General features: G+C 39.6%; 1 protein-coding gene across 1 annotated transcript in view; it reads right to left on the reverse strand.

The window, feature by feature from the left end:
• Positions 1–10,574, reverse strand: part of LOC104275389 (interphotoreceptor matrix proteoglycan 2-like) — a gene marked incomplete at its 5' end in the record, with an annotated part of 40,690 nt that overhangs the window by 22,893 nt on the left and 7,223 nt on the right. The window contains 2 exons of the mRNA XM_009871324.1: positions 1,593–1,684; positions 2,142–2,188. Of these exons, the coding sequence (XP_009869626.1) occupies positions 1,593–1,684; positions 2,142–2,188 (139 nt within the window). The remainder of the gene's footprint in view (positions 1–1,592; positions 1,685–2,141; positions 2,189–10,574) is intronic.

Here is a 10,574-nt window from a genome sequence, read left to right on the forward strand (position 1 = left end):
TGTCTCCAGAAAGTTGAGCTGCCACCAGTGAGGGACTTAGACATTGTTTAGGAAACCTCTAAAAATGTTTAGTTAAATTCTCTTCCTCCTCCTCATCTCATTTTGACTAGATAATCTTGTTAAGGACTGTAATTACTAGTATACTACTTAAAGCTAGTTAGCATTTGAGATACACATATTTAGCGGGCATATATATATATATATGCTTCTACTCTATGGCTGTTTGCAAGGCCATATAGTTTCAATCATTTGTCAGTACCCCAAAACCAAAAGTAGAATCAACATAGGAGTGCAGAAGATGAGCTTGGCTCACTCTTGGTCTTGTAATCTGCAATGTGTTTTGGCTGCCCAGAGGAACGATGAGGTGTGATATAATGGTACAGAATGAAAACACTGTAGGAGTGGTAATCTAATTCTGGTTTCTTTCTGATTTACTGAGTGGTCCTATCCTCTGCTCCAGTAGAAATAGTCAGGCAGTTTTGTTTCAAAATGGAATAATGGTGTACATGGGACCAAACCACAAGTGTTCTTTGTATATAATATAAAGTCAGACCCTGGACTTGAGTCAGAAACTGTCTGCCTGTTTCATATTCAGTATTTATTCTTGGAAGCACAATATCAGAGCTCCACAGTCAGCTCTGAAAGCTCTAGAAGAAAGTATAGTTTGGCCCACCTTTGTTTCATGGCCATACTAGGTTATGGAACAGTGCACAGTTAAACCCAGTACCATAAATCAGCACCTACTTAGATGCTGCATATGCATAAGCTTCTCTGTAAATCTACTGAGAGTTTCATGTTTATAAGAAAACAAAAGCCAGATGATGCAAATCACTGGCTGGCAAAATTTTCTTCAGTTGTGTAGGGCCATGAATAAACACTGCAGTTAGACTCTAGAGTTTGGGCTTCAGTTTTAATTCAGAGGGGTCATTTCGCTGGAAGCAAATGCTTCCCTGGGACCTGCGTGGCAGTAAGCACTTCTGAAAGGCAGCTCACTTTCATGGAGATATTTTAAAGTACTTGATGTAGGCTTCCCTATGTAGGGAATTCTGTTTAAATATCAAGGGTGACTGTAAGATGACAAACAAAAGTTCCTCTATGTCAGCAGAGGAAAAGGAACACAGAATCAGAAGGAATTTTCGAGGCTATTCAGGTCACCTCTCCACTGTCCTACACAATTGTACTACAGGGACCCCTGAAAGACTACTACACCAAGTTAAGGTGTACTGTGTTTCCATTGTAACAATAATGCTGCACATTTTTCTTGGAGCTCTCAGAAGCCCTCAGCATTCCCCATCCAGTACTATCTCACTAGGAAAATCCTCACCCGAGAGCTCAACTGATCTGTGCTCTCTCGCTGTCAGGGAAGTGGCATTGCAAACCCTTTGCAAATGAAAAAATACCTACCCAGAAAATTACTTTAAAACTTTCTAAAGTTTGTGCCCTGTTTTGACGAAATCTCGATTTGTATTAGCATACTATGCTAATAACACTTGTAAGTACTCAGAAATGTAAAGAACCACAAACAATATTATTTGCAAAAGGCAATAAATTGCTGAACAACAACAAAAAATTCAACAAACAAAACCACTCACAGTAGTATCTGCATCTTCAATCTCCTGGATGGTACCACCAACAGGACCCTCAACAGAGATCTCATGAGGGGGAGGAACATTGGCAGCTGCATCTGAGTTTGAAAGACAGTACTATTTGGTTTGAGGTTTTTTACACCTATGTTCATGTAGATAAACACAGAAGCTGTTCAGCAAGCATAAAGCAATAGTAAAATTTGATTCCTATTCCCATCATCATGACAAAAACAGGAAAACATTTTAAGAGCCTGAGGAAAAGTATCAAATACACTAATCGGAATAAAATGCTAATGTTCTGTTTAGGCAAATGTATTTTTGGGAACATGAAGCTAAACTGCAGTGAAAAGTACACAGAACTAATTCCTCAAGCAGGATTTTTATGATTCATACAATAACAAAATAATGTCAGCACATAACATGATCTCCAGATCACAAACAGCATTATTTGAGACAGAAAAATTTACAGCTCTTTCTAAAATCCAAACACGATATACTTTCTCCATTTTCAGGTAATTCAGAATCAGCTTTGACAGGAGTTAAACGAAAACTGACCTCTCAATGTGGTAGCATCAGCATCCGAAGCTGGAGTTGGAGTCCCACTATTTATAAAAATAAAATCGGAAATTGAAGTTGGATATAGTGAGATAGATTCATTAGATTTTGAAGTATTTGTGATTCTGCTGCCAAACCAAAGAGCATGTTTGCAGGAGAAATTTGTCACTGTATAACTCGGCTAATAACTTCATACAAATTAGGTTTTGCAATATTTCAGTTTTCTTTTGCAACTTAGATATTAGGTCACTTGCATCACATAACACATCATATGCCTTTCTGGGTTGCTAACCTCCTTATATTCCAACAGACTTGGAGTCTAGCCCAAAACCACATTTTGCCTTCTAGCAGTTCTGTAAAGGAAGCCAACACCAAGACCAGAGATAAACCACAAAGATAACCTGTAGTATTCTATAAAATGCTCAGGTTTTTAAATACTTTCTAGTGCACTAAAACATCACAACTGTACTGAAATCACTGCAAGAAGATGAGTTCTCTTCATCATGACTTTTACTCTTCTTATCTGGAAATAGTGGAAGGCTTCAGTTTCCAAAGCCAGTTGTTGCATTCACACACACACACAAAACAACTCTAGGCCAAAAGTGAAAGAAAAACCATTTCAGATAAAAATCAGATTAAGACTGCCAGCCTGAAGAAAAACTTAACAGCTTTGACATGGCTCTTACAGTAAACCCAAGCTCCTTGGGGCCAATTCTGTAAGCCCTGAGCAACTGTCAGATTACCAAGAATGGAAGACACACTCTGACAGAAATAGATCTTTCCTTAATGAAGAGAAAATGTGTTTTCAGGTTTGTCATATTTTTAACATATGCAGCCCAGTCTATAAGATTGGAATTCTAAGTGTGGAAAAAGACCAATGTTCAGACTTCAGAAAAATCATTGAACTTGATTGCATTGAGATATTTTTCTCACTTCTGAAGGAACTCCTTTTTTATCGGTGGTCATACTTGTGCCATGATACAAACATAGCAGCAACGAGTGTTCACTGTAGTACACACTGACACCACATGAGCCATGGTTCCTAGTCTTGCTAGGTTTGATTTTTTTATTCACATACTAGATTACTGGTCTTGCAATCTGCCCTCAAGAAAACACCACTTGATTTTGATGGGTATTTTGCCTCCTTCAGGATGTTATCACTAAAAAATCTCACTCCATAAGTCAGTCTGTGTACCACTCCAAACAACAAAGGCTTTCAACACCAGCCAGACAACCAGATCCAGAGTTACACACTAAAAATGTTGGGGCACAAGCATGTGATCAAGCACACGATAGTTTCACTGAATTAAAATCTCAAATATGGTTTCTCCTCCTGCCTCTGGCAGACATACTCATCAATAACAGACCTGAAGACAAATTTGATAAATTTTCTATTTAAGGAGGCACAGGCTAGTCCTGAGCATGATCATAGAATCGTAGAATGGCCTAGGCTGGAAGGGACCTTAGAGATCATTTAATCCAACCTCCCTGTCATGGGCAGGGACGCCTCTCAGCTAGATCAGGCAACACATGGGGACCCAACGGGGATAATGATTAACTATACCAAAATACAGTAAGTTCAGAGAATGTTAAATTGACAGGGTAAGATCTATGTAACAAAAAAGCAGAAAATACTTAATCAAGAGTTTAAATTGTACCTTCATATATTTTCTTGAACAACTAAAATTAATAAGCTCTATGTAAGCTTTGAAATGTACAGTTATTTGTGTCTGCTTCCATCTTGTGGACACCGGTACCCATTTTCAGCCAGCACAGTGCAAGATAACTACTGATTCTTTGACAACCTCAGTAAATCTTGAAAAGATTTTCAAGACTGGAAAGTCAAATTTTACTTGCAAGTGTAATTTAGACAAGACATCCTCTTATTCTCTTCTGCCATTGCCATCACATGTAAAAAGTATCACAAGTAACTCATTCAAAAAACAACATTTCTCTGCTGAAGAAGACCCTAAAGCAACAAAGCCCCACATTAAAAGGATTTAGATTTTCTTCAGAATGCTACTTCAGAGGAATTTAGTTTCCTTACTTGCTCATCATTTTAGAACTGAAATAAAATCTATTGCTTAATTATTTATCAGTCAGATTAAATAATTTCAAATTAAATTCAGCTAACTCCAGCCATACATTACTCTCATCAATTTCAATAGGCATTAGATTACATCTATACCTGAGTCCCACCAAATTACAGCATCATTAACTAGCACCAGCATTTTTAGTGTATCATGTTTAATGATGGTATATTCAGAAGCAAATCCTCTCCTACAGGATATGCAATATTCTGTGAAGCTGAAGTGCTCAAACCCATCTATAAACATTAGCTGAGCATTGTTATCAACACCAGTTTCTTCAGAAGGGGACAGTGAGAAACGTGGTTTGCTGCGCGGTAGGCTCTGAGCTCAACTCGAGCCTCACAGGACTCAATCCAGCTGCCCACGAAGTGGTGCTTAGCATACTCTGAGAGGCCTCCAGGCACCTCCAGTTACTGCCCCAGGAGGCACATGTCACCCAGAGATTCCATGTCATTCCCAATAGCCGTCTGCAGATGCATGCCAGAGCTTAGGGCATCTCAAAGGGACCGAAACGACTGCCTGACCCACTGAACAGAGCACCCAGTTCTGTGGTGGGTTAGCCACAGCTAAGGGCCAGGCATCCACTCAGCCTCTCACTCATTCCTCCTCCTCTTCTACAAGTCAGGAGAGAAAATAAGATGAAAAAGCTTCGGAGTCAAGATAAGCAGGCAGATTGCCTACTAATCGTCTCCATGGGCAAAACAGACTCAGCTTGGGAAAATTAATTTATTGCGTATTTAAATCAGTTTGGGCAGTGAGAAGCAGATAAATGTTAAAACAGGACTTAACCTCCACCGTTTCCCAGGCTCAACCTCCCCCCTTACTCCTCTCCCTAGTGCAGGTTCTGCAGGGGAAGCAGCTCCTTCAGGACACATCCACCCGCTCCAGCTGGGCTGCAAGGGGGGATCTGCTCTGCCTCGGAGCACCTCCTCCTCCTTTAATGTATGCTGCCATTTCTCTCTCTTTTTGTTCCCATCTTTTCAATCTGTGCAGTGTTTTTGCCCTTCTACACCCCGGCCACCACCGTGGCTGCAGGGCTCAGCTGTGCACTGTGGGGATTGGCTGGAACTGGCTGTGTTTGGCACCAGGCAGCCCGGCCCCACCACACAGGGCCCCCCCTTGCAGCCTCCGCACCCACACAGGCCCAGGGCACCTGCACCTCAGCACAGTTGTGTCTGTCAGAGTATCCACAAGATCAATTTTAACTAAGTTGCTTGAGTCTTAAAGGAAAAAATCTTTAAAGTAGACAAGAAAAAGCAGAGAGAATACCATGCTATAAATCACACTTTCAAAAGAAGAATGGTTTGTGAATGGAAACATCTAAAAATAGCTTTCTAGAGTAGAGCACTACTTCTAGGTTAGCTTACTGGTTAGACATGTCAAAATAAAATTCTCCAAGATTCAAAAGGTCCCAGAGGACTCTTTCTGTCACTGACTCAAACGAGGGGCAGCTCGCCAGCATGGCACTTGGGTCAGTAGTCAATGTAGGCACAGGGTGAGCCACACGTTGGCAACCATGGAACAAACTGGGCCCCCAGGCACCTTGGGAGTGTGAGAAAGCAAGGTGAGAATGAGGCCGGGTAATATATTCCTACTGGCACCCAGGGGCTTTTAAACACAAGTGCCCAAGAGTTAAAGATTTTTCTCACAAAATTCTGGCTCATGGTTGGCTGAATATTAAAGGCCAAGGGCGTAAATAACACCTAGTAAAAGCCTAATTAATCAATCTAACCAAGCAAGACCAGCCAAGTACCAAATTAGGCCGAATCAACTTTTTCTCAGGAGGAAAAAGCTACTGTTTTAAGAAACTGTGATATAATCAACCTCACCTTATGCACAAAATTGTTTTCATTGTGTTACCAGAAATATGAGGTTTGTTTTCTTTTTGTTCTTCTTGCCTCCTACTTTCCCTCAACATTTTAATTTTTCAAATGCCCACTTTATTAATCTCCCAAAACCAGCAATCGTACTTAGGTATTTAAGGCAGTCATTCAAAATGTACATGACAACGTATATATTGATTTGCCTGAACACACTGCTCTTCAAGGTAAATGCAGATTCAAATTCTCCTTCAGTCACACCATTTAAAATATAAGGGATTTTTTTTCCCCCCCAGGATTAATACAGGGCCCAGGCTTTATTTTTAACTATACATATACAAGCAAGGCACTCCGGGTACAGGGACTATATTCCAGCAAGAGCTTATTGTGGATGAGAGACACATGCACATGAAACGTAATTTCTGTTGTCCTACCTGCATGACTGATGCTCTGGATCACCTTGGCTGAGCAGTAAGCAAAATATAAAAACATACACAATATATATGGAGAAGCAGGAAGGAATAAACACAAGCAGATGTCTAAACAGCAGAACGAACAACACTGCACTGTGTTTCCTTGGCAGAAACAACTGGTTTCAGATCATGCAGCTCTGTTAGATGCCAGGATCTAAGCAGGTGTAAGACAAGACCCATAAGGGCCTCAGAAGTTGATCTGAAGCAAACAGTGCTTATGGACAGCCTATACGTATTAACACAGCAAACACCACTCACAGACACAGCCTATTTTACAAACGTACTTCTGTGTCACCTCAGTCATGTCAAGAAAAGACTCGATAGGTTCAAGTCCCCCAAAGCATATAGAGTCCCATTGACTCATATGCAACTGAAGAGCCTATACGAGCTCTTTATGTGCAGCAATACTGTGATATTAAAGAGGAATATCACTCTGGACCTGTCAAAGGGGTCATCAGCGGTACCATTTCACTCCTCATGAAATTTTATAAAGGTATTAGTTACACTTTTGCTCTACATTACTCCTCAAGGTTTAACACAAACTCAACTCTTTGGGTGAAGAACATAGTATCTTCAGATTTGTACTAAGCATTCTGGACATCCTTCAGTTTATCAGTCGATATCATTGTTTATCAACTCAACTGTCCTAAAGTTTAATTTGCTATGTCAAGTATTTACTTTCTTTAAATATGATTATTTCAATGCTCGTATTGCAGAAACAAGGGAAAATCATTTTATGGTCTGATTTACTCCTCTTTAAATACTCTAATTACACATCTTTGAACTAAGTAAGGATGCAATTTCAGAAGTATTTTTATGCAAGTACAGAATACAAGGCATCCTTGTATTCAGATTTTTTTCCATTCAAATTGTCCTCGCATTTATCTTCATTCAGGTAATTCTTGATTTTTGACCTCTTCTGGTTTTAATTAAAGCAAGACATTTACTACCTGACAATATGGAGCACAAAACAAAATACACAACTGAAGAGGAGCAGTGTGGAACTATTCACATGGGGTAAAGTTGTGCAGATACTCAAAAATTTCTGAAATGAGCAATATCGTTGCCAAGTCCACATGCAGACAGTGAATGAGCTCAGGTGTATTTCTAGTTCACTGCAAGCAGAACTGCTGAACTTTAAATGACGCCAGCACAGAAGACAAACTCTTTTTCCTTCATGAAGCACATTTAGATAAATGATACAAAATTTGAGTTAATACATCATCAACCATTGCTGCCACTACTGATGAAATACAGATATTAAACTTGCCGATGTATTTCAAAGCAGATAACATGGACAGAACAAAGGAGGTCCAGACATAATCTATTGTGACTAACTTCAGTGAGTTCAGAATCAGCAAGCAGCAATCAGAAAGGACACATGCTTCTATTTATTTCATTTGACATTAATAGCCACTTCTGAAGAAGTGAAAAAGTAGTACATTATATTCATCCTATTCAACTTTCCCATACTCCTTTTCTTTTGGTCAGTACATTGTTGGGCACACAGCACTCAAGCAAGGCTGTGACATAAAAGCTCTAATTTTCCACTGCAGTAGTTTTGTGCTACTCCTTTGCCTTCAGTTAATCCTCCAGATCTGGCTTTTGACTCCCCAGGAATTAGGCAAAACAACTATCCTGTTGTCACAAGACATACTCAAACACTAAGAGAGTAAAATTAATTATGCAAAGTCCCAATGGCCTACTGAATATGGCGATCATTAAAAGTCTAGTGTTTCCACACTTCCAGCTGGGGTAAAACTCTAGGCTGCTCTGTACACATCTGCATTGTGTTCCAATATATTCTTTTTCCTTTGACTTTTTCTCCTCGGCAGCACTTAGTTTAATCTCTCTGTTTCTTAAAAGGCCAGGCTAGCTGAGCATTTAACCTAGGTGAATGCGTGCACTAGCCTTACGGGAACAAACTTTCATCCTGCTGTTATGTAATTGTCAGTAATGCTGGATTGTGAGTTATTCTGGGAAGTAAATTACACAAGTACAGGCCACCTTTCTGTAGGCTACACTAAAACTATCCTGGGACTTAACTAACCCAAACTAGCTTTTTCCAGCTAAATAGATACACGGTATTGACATATAGTTAGGATTCTATGAGATGTATTAAATTGTTTAAAGTCTACAGCTATTTATAGCTTTCAGCACAGTTTCATTTTAACCTAGAAAGGTAGCATAGTTAAAATATCCAACAGATAACAAGGGCCTGCCTTTCATTCCAGATCAGCCTCAAATTAAGAAATCTTTTCAAGGAAACAACTGTATCATAGCAAACAAATATCGGTCAGAGCTCATAAAAAGAAAATCCTCTTTTAGTTTCTTGTGCCTGGGCTACGTTCTAGAAAATGAACCTACTGAAAAATTTCCTATGCTCTTATGAGTGGGAAAGCAGATTGAGAAATATGCCTCCAAACTGAAATGACTGCTTCTGCATACTCATCAGAGGAGCTGGAGTTCCAGAAGACAAGTCAGAGCACCTCTGCTAGATGCCTGCTTCAAGGCATCCTCTGGAGAAGCTTTTCCTTCCCTGGCAATGTGAGAGCCTCACCAGAACAGTTCAGCTAGATACCCAAAGCTCATGTTTTGGGACAGTTCTGCTATCCCTTGAGATATGAGACCAGGACAGTTCCTCATTCAGATGCAGATGGCACAGTTGGGTGACGAGACATCTGCATTCAAATCATAGCATTGCCTCCATGCGCGTGTGGGACAGCAGGCAGTGACAGAACTACCCAGGAAACAGCAGAATTGCACGCATAGTCTATTCTGTGCAGGAAGGACTTGACACTGGATTTTCCACAGTGTACTTTAAGGACTGAGGGTATCCTGGGTTGGGTACTTGCTCTGACTTCTTAAAGAACATTTTTAAAAGGTCTTCATTTTATTCTGATGTGTACTGGGAGGTCTAATACATTGTTGGAGGAAATAATAACGTTGGCCATTGGCAATACTGAGATGGGTCACTTTTCTTCATGGAAGTTGCCTGAAGTCAGATGAAGCATCTTCTACCCATGACAGCCAATTATGGCTTTGTTTTTATATGACCTTTACTTAGAAGTCTCATTTCTTAGAGCATGAATGCTCTAAGATGTCCAGAACGCTCTTAGAATAAGGTTGAGCTTTTTAATATTGCCAAGTACAAGTACACCATTACTCACTCTGAAACAGCTTTCAGTCAAATGTTGGGCTTTTTGCATTGCTGGGTTGTTTAGCACAGTGCATGCAGTGATTCTAGATTAATTTGTGTGGACTCTAATTCCTCTCATACAACAGTATATCTACTAGATTTCCTGAATAATCCTGAATAATCACATAGAGGGGGGGGGAGCGTTTTCAAACTCAAACTGCTTCAGAATGATGACTTTTTTTTCCAGAATCTTCAACATACAAATTAAGATAACTGTATCTCTGAGTTCACATTTTCTGAGACGTGGTTCTACTCATGTAAAGAGTCAATCTAGAGAATGACTGAAGACCATGAGAAAGAAACAGACCCACAAAGTTTACAAGGACAAGATTTTTTTGTTTGTTTTAAAGTCTGTTAAGTGGTTACTGTTCCCAGAAAAAGAATTAGTTGTATTTATCATAGCTTTACGTAGCCTGTAAAGCAGGAAATTGAATCTGCCAAATTTTCAGATGAGTTCAGCACTAGGTTGTTTGGGTTTGAAATGCTCTAAAAATAACAGCTTAGATTGAGTTCTGAGTAGGAGAGGAGCAATAATCATCTGAACCAGTTTTCCTTTCCATTCAAAAAAGACTTGAAAACAACAGGTCAAGTTCAGGTTTGCTTTGGTAAAAGAAAATAAAATTCAGACTAGTTTTCATTTTTATTGCCTTATTAAAAGTGTGGGGCGCCCAAGCAGCCAATTCCCTTGTAACTGTTTCTAGAATACATTTCAGAAGGTTTTTTAAAAACATTTCAAAAATATTCTGCTTTCTTTGCTTTTTGTAATGATGACTAGGACTAACTTAAGGCTTCTGGGAAAGGTTCGCAGGATAACCAGAACACTGACACAAGTAACTATAGTCACATCTCTT

This window comes from Apaloderma vittatum, unplaced genomic scaffold, assembly GCF_000703405.1.
Source record: "Apaloderma vittatum isolate BGI_N311 unplaced genomic scaffold, ASM70340v1 scaffold11506, whole genome shotgun sequence".
In the NCBI taxonomy this organism is placed as follows: Eukaryota; Metazoa; Chordata; class Aves; order Trogoniformes; family Trogonidae; genus Apaloderma; species Apaloderma vittatum.